Raw genomic sequence first — 16,484 nt, 5'->3', positions numbered from 1 at the left:
TGCTGAACAGGTGGTTGGCTATCAAGCCGAAAAACAGTGTGCATCATGATATTTTGCGAGTAACCCCCTATGTTGGTACTTTGGGCAATATAGAAACCTACGTGCTCGGCAAAATATGGGGATAACAAGATAACAAAAAGCTAGAGTTCAATATTCTATCTTGAATCACATTAGGTGACTATGCTATAAGTTTAATGCTAGCCCTCAAACTTGACCTACTTGTGCACACTCAAAGTTGAGGTGTCTACTTGTACACACCCATAGTTGGAAGGCATACTTGCTAGCTAAGGCCAAGTTGGAGGGCATGTTTATGTTTTATGCCTTAAATGAACGATGCTCTTGGCATGAAGTTTGCAATAGGATCTCAATCAGGTCCCCGAGAATTAGAAGCATCATAGTTAAGTAGGACAAAACAGAGCTCAACTGGGTAAAGTTAACACTGATGGTAACAAACAACCAGACAGTTGAACTTCTTTTAATGGCATTTGTTGAACCTCGTTTTGGAGGCTCGAACAACTACGCAGAAGCTAAGGCTGCATTAACTGGAATTCAATGGTGCAAAGAGAACGGATATAATAATGTTATATTGGAATGTGATTCTATACTTACTGTTAATATGTAAAGGTAAAAATAGTGTTCCATGATATTTACATGATATTATCGAGGAGGCTAAGCAAGCTATGGGCTACCTGACTATTGAGATACAACACTGCTTCCAAGAAGGGAATTAAGACAGCTGATGTTTTAGCAAAATGGAGTTGCGAAGGAGAAGAAGATCCTTTTTTGTCACACAGATCATCCTAAAGAAGCACTTGGCCCGTACAGATTAGATTTGATCAAGATGCCATCCTTTAGGCATAAGTCTTTAAAACATTCCTTATTTTGTCTATTCAAAATGCAGAGTAATGCTTACAATAGACCCTTATAGTCCGGTCTTTTCCCGGATTCCGCATATAGTGGGAGCTTAGTGCACCGGGCTTCCTTATTCTTGATCCCTCCTTCTAGTTGCTTAGTTTTGAAGTCTTTTTCAACAAGGAGGGATGCACTGTTTCTTCTTTTCTCTGTTTACATGCCCCCCCTTAATCATTTGCCTATTAATATACAAGGTAGGGGTTAATGTCAAACCCCCATGCACCACAGCTGAGCATAACCTGGGTGACATTTTCTTAAAAAAATAATGTTGAGAAGCAAAAGAATAAACCTGAACTAAAAAGGAGGCACTGCTAATGATTTACCTTGTCCATCCCAGATAACTTGAAATCTGAAGCAACTGATAAGAGAACAACTACTCGTCAATGCCAAAAGCAAGTAGGCATCGGCTACAGGAATGAATCCACACTATCCGTTTCACTCCATAAACCACATTTTAAATCCAACATTAAAAGCAAATGATTCAGAAATATGGATAAATTGTAGATTGACTTACGATAAGATTCATTTGTCACAAGCGTGTACTTCTGAAAGGATACAATTAGAGAGAAATAGAGCAAATACTAAGTAATGTTTTTAGTATCTGGCAAGTAAATTCTTAGTTCTCTTGGTTCAAGTCATATGAGATAATTCATGAACTCTGCAGCAGTAGCAACAGCAGCACCTGCAATCGCATCCATAACAATCTTGTCTCTGTTGCTGCTGCATGCAGCCGATACAACAGCCCCAGTCAATGCACCTCCAATCATTGCATTCTTCTGCAAACAGAGTAAAGGAAATGAATCGAAAACGAAAGGGAAAACGAAAGGGTTGACAGTATTTTTGGTCCCTCAGTTATTAATAAATTCTAATTTAGTCCTTCTGGTATCTGACTAGGCATACTTAACCTTCAATACATGAGATGTGCACTTTTGATTCCTTTGCTTGTGAATAATCACAAATCTCGTAAAGTATTAATTGTTCTACCATTTAAATACCCACGTGTTATGTTAAACTTGTATTGTTGCTTCATATTTGAGGATAATGTACTTCTGAAAATAGTCTAAATATGACATATTTCCCACATAAATGGACTAAAAGTGAACATTTTAACTATTGAAGGTTAAACATACTGAGTCATATATCACAAGGACCAAAATCAAAATTTACCTGTAACTGAGGGACCAATAGTGCTACTTGTGTTTCAGAAAGAAAATTCAAAATTTCAATCTTCTTTCAGTAGGACCGTCAAATGGAACATTCGTCACAAATAAATTACATAACATATACCAAAAACCAACATTCTAAACCAAAAAAAAAAAAAGAGCAAATTAATGTCTGGTAATCAGATTTCTGGATTCCCATCCTATAAATACTTAGAACCATCTGATGGTCAGAACTCGTGCGAAATTATACCTCAAAGAAAGGCTCAAGACCTATATGCCCGTTTTAATATAACTAAAGCCCCTATCTGTGCCAGGTATCTTGCTGTTACGAAACAGCAGAGGACTTTGACGATAAGAATGACGAAGATACAAAGAGAAGATGAACTAGTTTCACATATGCCAACATTATTGCAAACAGTTTGTTAGTGTGTCACCACTATAACCATCCTTACTTTGAGTATGACCAGTGCCGGGAACAATTTCTGATATTGTCCCCTATTCCTACAGTCAGTCTCTAGTTTCTTTTACTACTATTTTCTCAAACTCTTTTAATTTTTTTAAAATTATTAACTATATTGACTTATAGTACTTTCATATAATTTTCAAATATGTAAATTTTATTTCAAAAAAAAAAAAAAAAAAACTTGAAGAAACTATGCTCGACTTTGACCCTCATACTTGGAACAGATTACTATCTTCATCAAAATTTCTGCAACATTGAGGAATGCATAATTACATTGTATGACAGGTTAAAATTAAATAGCTCGCATATCACAAAGAAGCTTATCTTTTTTCTTCTTGTTCTCTCATACATCTTACTCCCTCCATCCCATTTTATATGAGGGTGTTTGACAGGACACGAAGTTTAAGAAGGAAGACTTTTGAAACATACGGTCTAAAACAAATCATAGAAATTTGTGTGACTAGAAATTATTTCATTAAGGTTAAAAAGGTAATTTAAAGTTCAAGTGTTACTAAATATAGAAAGATGTCATTCTTTTTGGGACCGACTGAAAAGGAAAGAGTGTCACATAAATTGGGACGGAGGGAGTATCAGTTTAACAGCAAAGTATGCAATATTATCACACATAGGACATGATGGGATAACCAACAATAGATTTACATTTAGGCCTTTAAATTGGTTACCAGTTACCATCACAGCCAGTCTATTACTAGAATTGCGATTTCTCTTTACCTTTGTTTAATTCGTTACTGAATCATGATTATCATATTAAAGATCTTAGTGCAATATTTATCACTCATAAGTCATAACCAGAGTAGTGGCCACCACGAGGAATGTTGATAGAACAGAATCTGAACGCAAGCATGGTTAAAAGTAGGGGTGACAAATTAGCCCATGAAAACATGACCTGCCCAATTCACTCAAGTTTGGGCGGGTCATTGATTCACCCATTTATTAGCTCAGCCCGCTTTACCAATTTCAGCCCATCTTAAAGTTGGGCTGATATGTCGTTCAAATTGACCCATAGAAACCTTGTCAAAATATTTTCAAAAAGACATTTTTTATTTGATATGTTATATATACCAATAATAAAGAAAATAAATAGTTTTATTAGGTGCCTAAGAAATTAAAAAGAACAAACAAAGAAATTAAAACATAGTAATAATTGGGCGGATTGGGTTACCCTCTTTTTAGCCCATTATAGACCCAAGTAATGACCCGGCTATTTATTAACTCAGCCCATTTTTGAGCAGGCCCAAAACCAGCCCAACCCGCCCATTTGACACCCCTAGTTAAAAGCAAAGACAACGTAGAGAGGATGCAATAGTAGGGGCAATCAACTTCCATTCGTTGAGCAAATTCATATAAAAATGCAATACAAATTACCCAATCTCTGGTTCCACGAATTCTCTCCGCTCCATACTCCATTCCAGCATATACTCCGGCAACAGTCCCTGAACGGAGAGACAAGATTTGTTATATAATCTACTCGAAGGTTAGAGAAATTGAGAGACTAAAAAATTCTTTTCTAACCATCCATTTTGAAATTTATATATAATTATATATGCGGGTGGAACTCGTGCAGATTACTCACCCCAATAAGCACCTTCTTTACACATTTTCTTCAACTGCAATCAAAGATAAATTCAGTTAAAACGCAACAAGCATGTCAATCAATCTGTTTTTTCAGTCAACATAAGTATATCCTCCAGAATAGCCATTTATGTTCTTACCACAAAATTTTACTTTAGCACATTTTCAGGTGTTGTAAGTTAAGCTGTCTTTAAGATAAACAGACACTTTGGTTTTACCGAGCTAGGCCTATAGTTTGCTACATAATAGTTAGTAAAAATCTTTGCTATAACTTTTGCTTACTCTGTATAGATTGATATTTGAGCGAAAAAGCAACATTTCATGGGCTTCACATACAACAGGTTAAACTTTTTTAATCTCAGTTAGAGGAAAACTAGCCGAGATGCAGTTGCATATGAAGGGTGTACATAGAAGCCTGTAATCGGTAAACGAATCAACAGGTGTAAGGGTACGATTTGCGTGGCTGATATATCTTGATTACCTCCCTCACTGGTCCTGTACTTATGTTTATCAACAGACATATTGAAAGATTAAGAAACCCACACAAAAACGTCCCTAATGTTTGAGGATAGGTTCAAAATAGTCTCTTAAGTTTGCACTGGTTAGCACTGTCTCCGTCAAATATTTTACAATTTATGTTCGTTGGATTTGATAGAAACAGTGTAAAAGAAATATTTAACCATAAACGCCAAGATAGTCCCATCAAATCCTAAAATATGCAACACCAAAAGCTGCACTAAACACTAAAAAGTTTTTTTTTTTTTTTTGTTTTTTTTAAAAAACAGAAATTACACTTCAAAAAGTTGCACCAAACTATAGAAATAAATCAAAAATGGCAAAAACTACAAAATTGTACCTCTACATGTGAGTTCCTGCTAATCTCTTTTTTTTATAGTATCCGTCAAATCTAATGGATGAAGTACAATAAATATTTGACGGAGACTAAAAGTGTTAACTTTTGACAAACTTAAAGGATCAAAACTATTCAGTGCATACTTACGGGACTACTTTGAACCTACCCTCAAACATAAAGGACCATTTTTGTCATTTTCTCACATAGATGCATATGATAAACGCATTAGAAAAATGTTCTCCCTATTTTCAGGAGCAGTCAAGACTCTGTAAAGAGCAGTTAATAATGTTTCTTTGCTTTCTGTTTATAAGTAGGACGAAAAGAAGGATAGAGATTTGAGACTTCATTGTCCAAAGTAGAAAATTAATGGTACAGAACACACAATGCGAAGAGCACTTAGAGCCATATTTTTGCCAACTGAGTTTTTTCAACTTAAATAATGGCAAGGGAAACCTTCTTCACAAGTCACATCTTGTAGGTGCCAAAAAAATCTACAAGCGGAGGATCACATCATTAAGCCAAATTTTATTAGAAAACATCTCCCTTATATGAAACTGAATAAACACCTCTAAAACAATCAACTAGAGTTTTGCACAAATTTACAAAATGATGTCCATTGCTTAAGGCATACTCACCGATTTCTCAAAGTGGTGACTCGAAACACTGCCTGCAAAAACCATGTTGATTGCAAAATAGTGAGCTCAATAGTCTGGATAATTTTATATAAAAAAGCTTGTAACCTAAATATCGTAGGAATTTACACTTCAACATAACACAGGAAAGAAGAAAATCAGAAATCCTTATGTTACATATCACCAGGAAATCAGCCACTATTACTTTTCGAGAAATGACATCAAGCATCAGGTATGTCATGGGTTAACCCGTTTTTAACTGACACGAAATGTGGGTGGGTTGGGTTGTCACCCATATTTCCTTGGCCCATTTTCAAGCCACACAAATCTTACCCAACCCACCCATTTTCCACCACTAGTCTTGACACAACGGTGTCACTAATATGATATGGGTGTGAGAACTTCGTCTACATTAGTGGAAATACACTAAAAAAATACTCAAAATAACTAGGAAAAACAGTATGAGGTAGTTATACTCCCTCTGATTCAATATGTTTGACTTTGTCTGTTTCAAAAAGAATGTCACTTTCTATATTTAGTAACTCTTTATCCCCAATATCCTATGTGTCATCTTTATGACCACAAGATTCAAAGAGCATTTTGATACATAACACACATCTTTAGTTTAAGACATCAAGATTCAGAAGTTTCTTTGTTTTCTTGAACTCCGTGTCGGGTCAAACTAAAACAAACAAATTGAAACGGATGGAGTAGTATATGCACTCGTAACACGTCCATGCAATATAGGCCATTACTGGGTAATTGAGAATTCTAGTCACGTCAATAACATAGTACCAACTAAATATGAGTGCATTAATATCCTTGCTATTGGAATTAACTTTGCATATGAAAGCCAGTAATTTGCAATTGGGTATTCAAGAAATGGAACCAGAACTAAAATCCAACGAAAAAGCAAACCTCTTTTGACGGTTTCATAAGTTTCTTCTGCAGCAGTTTTGGCGACAGCAACCTAAAACAAGTCAATTATGGTAAACACTAAGCAAACTCATCTTCACAAACATCCAAGAAATCGAAGAATTTGAGGTAATTAACAGCACATATACTCCCTCCGTCTCAAATTATCTGTCGTAATTTTCTTTTACATGCTCCTTAAAAAACATTGATTAGGAGAGATTTTTAACTACTTTACTGTACATTGGTATTTGAACAATCATAACATTGAGGTGTTTGTAGTCTTCAACGACAATAACTGCTAAGGCTAAAATGAGGAAAATAATTAATTTTGTCCTGAACTTCTAACGCTACAAATAATTTGAGACAGCTATTTTCACCTCATAATTGAGGTGTTTGTAGTCTTTAAAAACAATAACTCTTAAGGGTAAAATGGGAAAAATTATTCTTGTCTTGAACTTTCAAAAAGACAAATAATTTAAAATAACTATTTTTATAAACCATGACGGATAATTTAAGTCAAAAAGTTGTTTGTAGACTTCAAGAACAATAATTACTAAGGGTAAAATGGGGTAAAATGATTAATTTTGTCCTCAACTTCTAACACAACAAATAATTTGAGAAAACTATTTCTAGAAATCACAAATAATTTGAGAGAGGGAGTACAAATGATTAATTTTGTTTTTTTAGAACTTATAAAATGATAAATAATTAGAAATCACGACAGATAATTTGAGACAGACGGAATACAAGAAATTACAGTACTAGACAAGAGAGAAGAGATTAATTACAGTGCCAATCTTCAAGAAAGCATCAACAGTTTGATTGAGTAAAGGATTTCCCATATCAATCACTACATCCACCTTTGGAGTAGCCAATGATCCTGAAAATCTGCCCCGAGGCATCTTTTTTCTTTCTTTTTTGTTGTTTGTTCTTTGTTGTTCTGCCTTCTACTCAAAATACACTCACAGGTAGTCCACTCACTCTTTGGGGTAAGGTCTAAGGTACCAATTTATTTATTTGTTTGGCCTTTTCCAATGCATGCAAACTCCAATAATGCCACCAACCAGCTGTTTTTTTTTTCTTGTTTATTTACTTTTTTCTTCTTCTTACATTGAGAAAATGAATTTTAATTCTATGCACGCAAGGTGTAAAATATTTATTCAATTGAATTACTAATAAAAAGTACAAATAATTTTTTTTCAATAAATATTGATTGGTAATATGGTAAAATTGTTTGTGTTATTTATTTAGTGATTACATTTAGTTGTGTTCGTTAATATTTAGGTTGACGAACCAGGTTTCAATTAGGCGAAAATCGAGTATACACGATTCTAACCCCTTTGTATATAGGTTCACTCTAGAATGGTAATGATGTAAAATGAAGTTATAACTCTATTTACAGGGGCGGACCTATGTACTTTTTCGTGATGCTCCAGCACCCGTTAAATTCAACGTGGACTAGGTATAGTTATATAAGAAATATATGAAATTTAGGTTTAAATGTTAAAAAAGCACCCTGGAAACGAATAAGACAATTGGGTGTTTTGATTTCCAAGTGGAACTTAAAGGCTTGGGTGGAAGGGGACCTGTGTTCGAACCTGTTGGTCAAACATTTCATTTTTGGTAATAACAATATTAAATGTAGTTATCTTTTAGTTGCACCCACGACCCTTAAATTCTGGGTCCGCCACTGTCTATTTATCTTCTTTCTTTTTTTACTTTACTCATTTCAATCAATATTTGACTTTTTTAAAGGCACATAAGAATATATGTATTCCTTTAAATTATTTTTTGTAAAATAAATCTATATATAATATAAAGCTATGCATAAACAAGGTGATGTGGCACCTCTCTATGACCACCATTCTTATTTATCCTTTTTTTGCTTTTTTTCCTAACTTCCTCTTATTTATTTGTTGAGTTATTCATTATTTCCGTTGAATAACGCTATTCTTCCCAAGATTAAAAAAATGTACCTTTATGAAAATTAACGCGTTTACGACTAAATTTATTACAATAACTTTGTATGCGTTACTATTCTATTTGTATTACCCATTACCCATAAGTTACAAACGGAGTATTGCTATACATAAGCATATCATTCTTCTCCTCAATTCAGTCTAATCTCCGCAGAGAAAGTTCTCTCCTTTTCTTTTTGTTATTTTATTTCCTTTTTTCCTGTTGTGTTTTTGCCACAGTATAACAACTTTTTCCTCGTATTTCTATCTTCAATTCTTCTACAATTGATAATATGCTGAGTTTTTCACATACTAATCAATTTCGTTTTTTAATATATTGAAATTTATATACTTTTCTTATGTGAACGAAAACGATTGGAGATTGAACAGGTGGGTAAATTACACAAGATAGTGAAAATTCGCAAGCCTTGCAAGAGTCTTTTGGAGGTAAATTTTTGCGGTGCACATTGTGGTAGAATCTTTTTTAGTTGTAGGTTGAGTTTAAGGGTAAATTACACGAGATAGTGAAAATTTGCAAAACGGAGGTAAGAGCCTTTCGAGGTAATTTTTTTGTGGTAGAATCTCTTTTATTTCTTTAATTGTGTTTGCTTTGAAAGTGACTTTGAATTTCTGGTAGGTAGCGAAAACATCAGACATAAATGACTCATCAGGTGCTTGAAAAGAAAAATGACATATATATATATATAATGTTCTTATTAAGTACATCTTATGCATGTTGGAGGCTTATAGTTATAGTGTTAGTGTTAATTCCTATATAATTACTTTGTCTTTACAACGAAAAATAAAGATTTCTGCAAACGTGAGGCAAAAAAATAGGGGAGTAAGAGAAAGAATAAGTAATGACAACGCATAGGAAATACGCATAGGAGATAAAAGGATAAAACATTATAAGAAGGCATAGGAGATAAAGGATAAGACATTATAAAAGGAGAAAAAGTTGGAATGAAGTCCAACAACGGACATTGCATTTCTCCAAATATTTCTTAACATCTTTTACTTTTCTTTTTTATTACTCCTAGACTTGGATTGAATGTCTATTGAAGTCAAATGTATAACTCAAAGAGAAAAAGAAAAGAAAATATTCAAATAAATATAAGATTAATCCAGGTTACATGAGAAATTATTTTCTTCTTTTCTAAAAAACAAAATACTCAAAAGTGTCAATTTGTAAAATCATTGTCTTTCGTATTTGCGCGAAGCGCGGGCAATTTCACTAGTAATAGAATAAGTTGTGTTATTTTCAAGAGTTATTTGCTAAAAATGAAGTTGATGCAAGTGGTAGTGATTGTATCCCGTTCTCTACACATACAGCTAATAATATCATTCAAAAAATATTTGTACTGCTTGCAGTTATTATTTTATTGTTGTATTTTATTTAGCACTGGTTTTAAAATGTAATCGTAACGTAAAACGTTACATAGGGGTTTTAAAATGTAATCGTAACATAAAACGTTACATCAAGTTCAAAATTTGATTAATTAATGAAATATAAATGCTTGAGAGCTGTGTGAATATAAGATGGTATCACGTATTTTAAAATCTGAAGAGCATCATACAAATTAAAATAGTGTAGTATTAAATTTGTACCTATTGTCACACGGGCGAATCATGATAGTTTTCCTCCATGAATGGTGTAAACAAAGACCACCAGTCCCAAAATACTCGAACTTAATTAAAGCAAAACAAGAAAGAAAAAAACAGTCATTGCTTGCCGTGTCATCTGTCGGTGGTTAAAAAATCGGCATCTCTATCACTCTATGAATATAGAAGTTCATGCAAAGACCAAAAGTTTCGTAGTCATCAACTTCTAGATAATATTTTCTCCATATATGCAACATGTGTATATATGTATATTTCTTATTTCTAACATCTTTTCCTCCACATAAAATGCAATTATCAGCAATTATCAATTAACTTAAGCGGGGTGTTGCTTTGGGGTCAATGGTAATTCTACATCTAGAACACACACATAAGAGTCTAACCATCAATTTCCAAGAAATCTACGAGAGTTGTAGTGAAATGATAAGTAGTCTTTCATCCTTTACAATCAAAGTCTCGAATTCAAACCGTACTGGATACGGAGTCGCCTCTGTTAGAGAGTGCTTTATATACCCCTAATGTGAAAATTTTCGATGCGAATCCGAATTTAATTGGGCCTCAATACGAATATCGGATTTTTTTTTAAAAAAAAATTGTATATATGGTTAGCTTATGCAGTTATACTGACTTATACATCGTTAATTGGATTTTTTTTTTCTTTTTTATTCGTGAGAACATAGCGAGATATCTCTAAATCGATAACCGGTTAAAAAACTAGTCATAACAGTTTGTAGCCGTTGCTGATGTATACTCAGTGTATAACAAGTATTGTGTAATCAAGTATGTAATATATACACACTGAATACACATAAATTATGCAGTAATTATACATTATTATATACTGCATACTGGAATTGTGGTGGTTTAAAGCATTACTTTTTGTTCTAAATTGATCTTTATTTTGCATGTAGTATATTCTATTAATATACTAGAGTTTTACATATATAGGAACTAGCAAACTGTTGCACATATACAGGAACTAGCAAACTATGCCCGTGCGACCAACATGATTAATTTGGTTACTCAATTTAGTTAGTCTTTATGGTTTATATATTTTACAAAGGATACTGCGATTTACCTTAGTGAGTCTCTATATTTTTTTTTTTCCTTTTCCTCTTATTTTTCCCCTTAATTTTTCAATTGTTATTAAAATTTGTCTTATTTTGGTTAAGTCCACCTCTTTTTATATTTAGTAAGTTGACAATTTAAATATCCTACATGTCATATTTATAATCACAAAATTCAAAGGATATTTTATTATATTGTACATATTTTTAATTTAGAACCACAAGATTTGAAAGTCTATCTTTATTTCTTAAACTTCGTGTCTAGTCAAACACAGACACTTAAATTGAGAAAGAGGGAGTATATGCCAAATGAAGGAAATGAAAGGACAATTGAGACACTGCAGACCCGTGGGGACTTAAAAAGTAAACACACAAGAGGTAGAATTAATGTTTAACTTCTAAAATGTACACACGCTAGTCCCTGCTTAGAGTACAATTTCAGTTGTTTTTTGTAAAACTTATTGTTGCTGTGTTCGTCCACCTTGGGCGTTTATATATAATAGAAATATAAAAAAAATCTAAGAAAAATATAGAATAGAAAAATACACATATATTTTTAGTAATGTGGCCAAGTAATATGGGACGAAGGGAGTAGTTCATTTATTAATTCTTAAAGAAAGTGAAAAGTCAAGTAATGTAGCCAAGTAATATGGGACGGATGGAGTACTTCATTTATTAATTCTTAAAGAACGTGAAAAGTCAAAAATTAATAAGTAAAAGTGCACGGAGGAAATAAATTTGTGTAGGAGAATTAAAATTGAACTGCATACGTCTATACATGAGAAGAGAATAAATATTCAGCAAGAACGTGAAAAGTTAAAAGTGAATAAGTAAAAGTGCACGGAGAAAATAAATGTGTCGGAGAATTAAAATTGAAGTGCATACGTCTATACATGAGAAGGGAATAAATATTAAGTACTATGACATATGTAAATATTCAGCAAGAACGTGAAAAGTCAAAACTAAACAAGTAAAAGTGCACGGAGGAAATAAATGTGTCGGAGAATTAAAATTGAAGTACATACGTGTATACATGAGAAGAGAATAAATATTCAGTACTATGACATATGTCCACGTGGGATTTATTAATTCTTAAAGAACGTGAAAAGTCAAAAGTGAACAAGTAAAAGTGCACGGAGGAAATAAATTTGTATAGGAGAATTAAAATTTAACTGCATACGTCTATACATGAGAAGAGGATAAATATTCAGCAAGAACGTGAAAAATCAAAAGTGAGCAAGTAAAAGTGCACGGAGAATTAAAATTGAAGTGCACACGTCTATACATGAGAAGAGAATAAATATTAAGCACTATAACATATGTCCACGTAGAATAAAAAACCAGTTGATTAAAATATATAGATTATATAGCTTTTGATACAAATATTTATTGTTTGTACAATTTATAAAGCTTTGAATATAAGTAGATATTGTTGTGTTGGTCCTCCTTAGCCACTTATATATAATAGAAAAATTGTGAAATAGTCTCAGATCGTGCTAATTGGGGCCTTGAGCACACCATCATTGATTAGTTGAAAGCATGTGGAGTTGTGCGGTTCAAAAAAAAAGTACAAAGTTCCATGAAAAGGATGTCTAATGTAACTATAGTACCAAAATTATATACACCGTTGGTGTCAATTGTCGACTATTATGATAGTAACATATGTTCCTTGTCATTGCATGATAAAATATTTACACATGGCAAATAATTATGCACATCGGTGAAAATGCACCAGCCGTGTATGTACAAACAAAATCACTTGTATCAAACATGATTGGTTCAATTGTGAGGAATCAAACTAAACTAGCCCCTTCATCTGGGAAAAGAATGACATTGCTGCTATTTAAATCATTTCTTTTTGCAAACATTTTATTTTACTATATACATTGCGAAATATAGTAAAATTTAATTTAGTTTTAGGTTTTAAGTTAATGTTATTTTATAACAATTAAAATATCAACATTCAAATTCAAAAAAAAAAAAAGAAAAAAAAAAAGATGAATCGACTTTGAACTCTAAACCTCATCATTCTTTTGGAGAAATCAACTTTGGACACTATAAAATTCTCCTGGCAAATAATGTTAAAAGGGTTCTCCCTTTTTGTTCAAATTATTCTAGCTAGTCACTTTTAGGATCGTTTGTTAATATAATAATTAGGGTTCATAAAAATAGCCAGTTATCTTCATATAACCAAGCGTGACGGATTAATTATTCTGTCGTTTGCTCTCTTTCTCTATCTAGAACTTCAGGACACTAAGTTCTGACTCGAGGACACTATCCTGGATGTATATGGTAAATAACGGGGTCTAAGTTCTCGACCCAAAGGTCGAAGGTTCGGAGCAAGAACGAGGGGCAATAGGTCAGTATGAGCTCGACTAGTCCGATAGGAACGTTCTGGACTCAGTCATTCGGACGCAGCGGGATCCGAAGAGTTATGTTTCAAGTTGATAACAGTCCGAGAAATACTGCCCTTGCGGATTTCTCTCCGCACGGCGCGCCACACAGCTGCTGAGCCCGAGATTCAGGGAATCATTATCCCCCTGATTGATTTAGCTACCATGTAAAAACACAAATACTTGTATTATAAATAGGGAGGTAAACCCTCATAAGAAGGCATCTCATTTTTTATACTTTCTTCTGCATACTTATATGAAAAACCCTAATTCTTAAAGCTCTATAAGCATCAGAGGCAATAGAATTTAATTGGTTTGGGTTTGAAGCGCTTAAGGCTCAGTTCGTACCAGTCGATACGTTGTTCCTCAAATCCATTGAGGCTATCTTTTTACTTTCTTGTCATTAATCTTTATTCATTGTTGTTATTCCTTTACTCTATAAATGAATCAAATCGCATATCCTTTAAACCACATACAAATTTAATTGTTACCTTTTTAATGGGTAAACAGTTTGGCGCCCACCGTGAGGCTAAGGATAATAGCGGTGATTTGTTTGCAACCCAACTTTCACTTGCTCTTTTGCCTTTTGCTTCAACATGTCGAACCTCAGCCACTTTGTTCACTTAAATAATGCGGATAACAACAACCACGATGAGAACCCTAACAATGGGATACGATTGAACATCATGGCTCTGGGTGACCCAATCGACGATCCTCCTGTTGATGCGAGTGCTTTCAACTCTAATGTAGCCATTAACGACAGCGGAGATCCGCCCGTTGATAGGGCATCTTCTCGTAAGGTGGCCGAAAAGATGGGAGAGGAGATTAACTTACGTGTGATTTATAATTTATTGCAGGAACATCAAGTAACCATACTACAACACCAGGCGGCTATATCTCAACTCCAAAAGAACAACAATGGGGTCAGGGTAGTTAACCAAACCGAGTACCAGTGCCAGCCCGTAGGGAAATTGAGATAAGTAGCTATCGAGAACGGTCGGTGCCCAATGAATCATCTGAGGTGATAAAGATGTTGGAGACATTGTCTAAACGGATCGACTCCAACGAAAAGAAGGTGGAGGATTATAATTCTCGAGTGGATCAGATTCTAGGGGCACCTCCAATTCTGACCGGGCCAGAAACCAAATATATTGTTCGAAGACCTTTCCCACCAAGTGCGACTCCGAAGTTGATCTCAAAGAGATTTAAGATGCCGGATATCCCAAAATATGATGGGACAACAGATCCGCAAGAACATATAACTGCTTACACCTGTGCCATAACGGGCAACGATCTGAAGGATGATGAAATTGAATCGGTAATGTTGAAGAAGTTCGGTGAAACGTTAACTAAGAGAGCCATGCAATGGCATTGTACGCTGCCCCAGCACTCTATTCCTTCCTTCGAATTGCTCGTAGATGCTTTCGTGCAGGCTCACGCCGGGGCCCGGAAGGTGCAAGCAAGAAAGGATGACATATTCAAGATCTTCCAAAGGGACGATGAAAGGCTCATAGAGTTCGTGACAAAGTTCCAAAAGGAGAGGATGTTGCTGCCTTCTGTTCCCGACGAGTGGGCAGCTTAAGCTTTCACGAAGAGACTTAACCCTCGAAGTTCTGACGCTTCCCTCAAACTGAAAGAAAATATATTAGAGTTCAGAGCCGTTACATGGGCAGATGTCCATAACAGGTATGAACCCAAGACACGAGTGGAGGATGATCAGCTCGAGTTCCCACCAGGTCCGGTGAATCTGATAAAAAATTCTGACAGACCAAAAAGGGTAATAGAAACAAAATTCCAACCATCAAGAGACATATATCATCCATACCCTCACCCCGAGAGGTTCAGCTCCAGGTCAGATAAGGGAAAAAATGATCCTAGCCCCAATACAACGGGAAGTGACAGACGAAGTGATCGCGGCTCGGGGAGCAGGGGTCTGCAGTTCAAAAACAACACTGTTGGGATGTCTGACATCGGTGAAAACCCGAGGTTGTTTGAATATAACTTCAACGTTAAATCGGCAGCCATTGTAGCTGCTATCGATCATATCAAAAATGCGAGATGGCCAAGGCCACTACGAAATGACCCTTCATAACGGGATCCAAACCTGATACGCGACTACCATAGTACTCATGGACACCGGACCGACGACTGTAAAGGGTTAAGGAACAAAGTGGCATGGTTTTTAAAAACGGTTATCTCCGGGAGTTTCTGAATGAACGAGCAAAGAATCATTTCAAGAACAGGGAAACCAACAAAAAGACCCAACCGGAGGAACCCTAATATATGATCAAGATGATCATCAGTGGAGTAGAAATACCCCGAGGCCCGATAATAAAGAAGATAAAATTCTCAATCACTTGAGAGAAGAGGTCCAGGGACTATGTACCGGATGGATTTATCTCCTTCAACGACGAAGATGCGGGGGGCATCATTCAACCACACAATAAGTGTTCTTATAAACAAAACTCATGTAAAATGCATTTGATTGATCCAAGTAGCTCGGCCAACATTATCCTATGGAAAATTGTAGAGAAGCTGGGACTGTTAGATCAGATTGTACTAGCAGCTCGGGTCCTCAACGGGTTTAATATGGCTTGTAAAACTACCAAGGGTGGGATCACTCAACCAGTAAATGCGGCCGGCGTCGTGCAGCACATAAAGTTCTATGTCATTGATGGAGAGATGAGGTACAATGCCTTGCTCGAAAGACTATGGTTACATATCATGAGGGCAGTGCCTTCAACCTTACACTAGATGTTGAAATTCCCAACCCCGAAAGGAGTAAAAACCATTCATGGAGAAATACCTGCAGCAAAAGAAATGTTCGCTGTTGAAGAAGTTGTTCAAACGCCAAAGACAACCGTACACGAGGATGTAGAGGATGCGAACAAAAGTAAAGACACCAAATAGCAGTC

The 16,484-nt window shown here is 35.0% G+C and overlaps 2 protein-coding genes across 2 annotated transcripts; one reads left to right on the top strand and one right to left on the bottom strand.

The window, feature by feature from the left end:
* Positions 1–1,389: 1,389 nt before the first annotated feature.
* Positions 1,390–7,534, bottom strand: LOC132605875 (outer envelope pore protein 16, chloroplastic). Its single transcript, XM_060319139.1, has 6 exons — positions 7,320–7,534; positions 6,535–6,586; positions 5,620–5,651; positions 4,133–4,166; positions 3,925–3,992; positions 1,390–1,688 (listed from the first exon to the last, which is right to left on the bottom strand). The coding sequence occupies exons 1-6, from the start codon at positions 7,431–7,433 to the stop codon at positions 1,548–1,550; spliced, it is 441 nt and encodes a 146-aa protein (XP_060175122.1). The 5' UTR covers positions 7,434–7,534; the 3' UTR covers positions 1,390–1,547.
* Positions 7,535–14,599: 7,065 nt separating this feature from the next.
* LOC132607659 (uncharacterized) lies at positions 14,600–15,661 on the top strand. Its single transcript, XM_060321753.1, has 2 exons — positions 14,600–15,138; positions 15,256–15,661. Exons 1-2 carry the CDS (start codon positions 14,600–14,602, stop codon positions 15,659–15,661), a joined length of 945 nt encoding a protein of 314 aa, XP_060177736.1.
* Positions 15,662–16,484: the final 823 nt, after the last annotated feature.

The sequence above is a fragment of the Lycium barbarum genome, chromosome 8 (assembly GCF_019175385.1).
Source record: "Lycium barbarum isolate Lr01 chromosome 8, ASM1917538v2, whole genome shotgun sequence".
NCBI lineage: Eukaryota > Viridiplantae > Streptophyta > Magnoliopsida > Solanales > Solanaceae > Lycium > Lycium barbarum.
The sequence above is the reverse complement of the archived record's forward strand: the minus strand, read 5'-3'. Positions and strand labels throughout refer to the sequence as shown.

Bases quoted from the DNA above. Each gene is read 5' to 3' on its own strand.
- LOC132605875 (XM_060319139.1), bottom strand. From the start codon at position 7,433: ATGCCTCGGGGCAGATTTTCAGGATCATTGGCTACTCCAAAGGTGGAT. The intron at 3,993-4,132 runs GTGAGTAATCTG...CTCTCCGTTCAG, and splicing joins TAAAGAAGGTGCTTATTGGG to GGACTGTTGCCGGAGTATAT. The intron at 1,689-3,924 runs GTAATTTGTATT...CTCTGTTTGCAG, and splicing joins TTCGTGGAACCAGAGATTGG to AAGAATGCAATGATTGGAGG.
- LOC132607659 (XM_060321753.1), top strand. From the start codon at position 14,600: ATGTTGGAGACATTGTCTAAACGGATCGACTCCAACGAAAAGAAGGTG. The intron at 15,139-15,255 runs GTGGGCAGCTTA...TGTCCATAACAG, and splicing joins CTGCCTTCTGTTCCCGACGA to GTATGAACCCAAGACACGAG.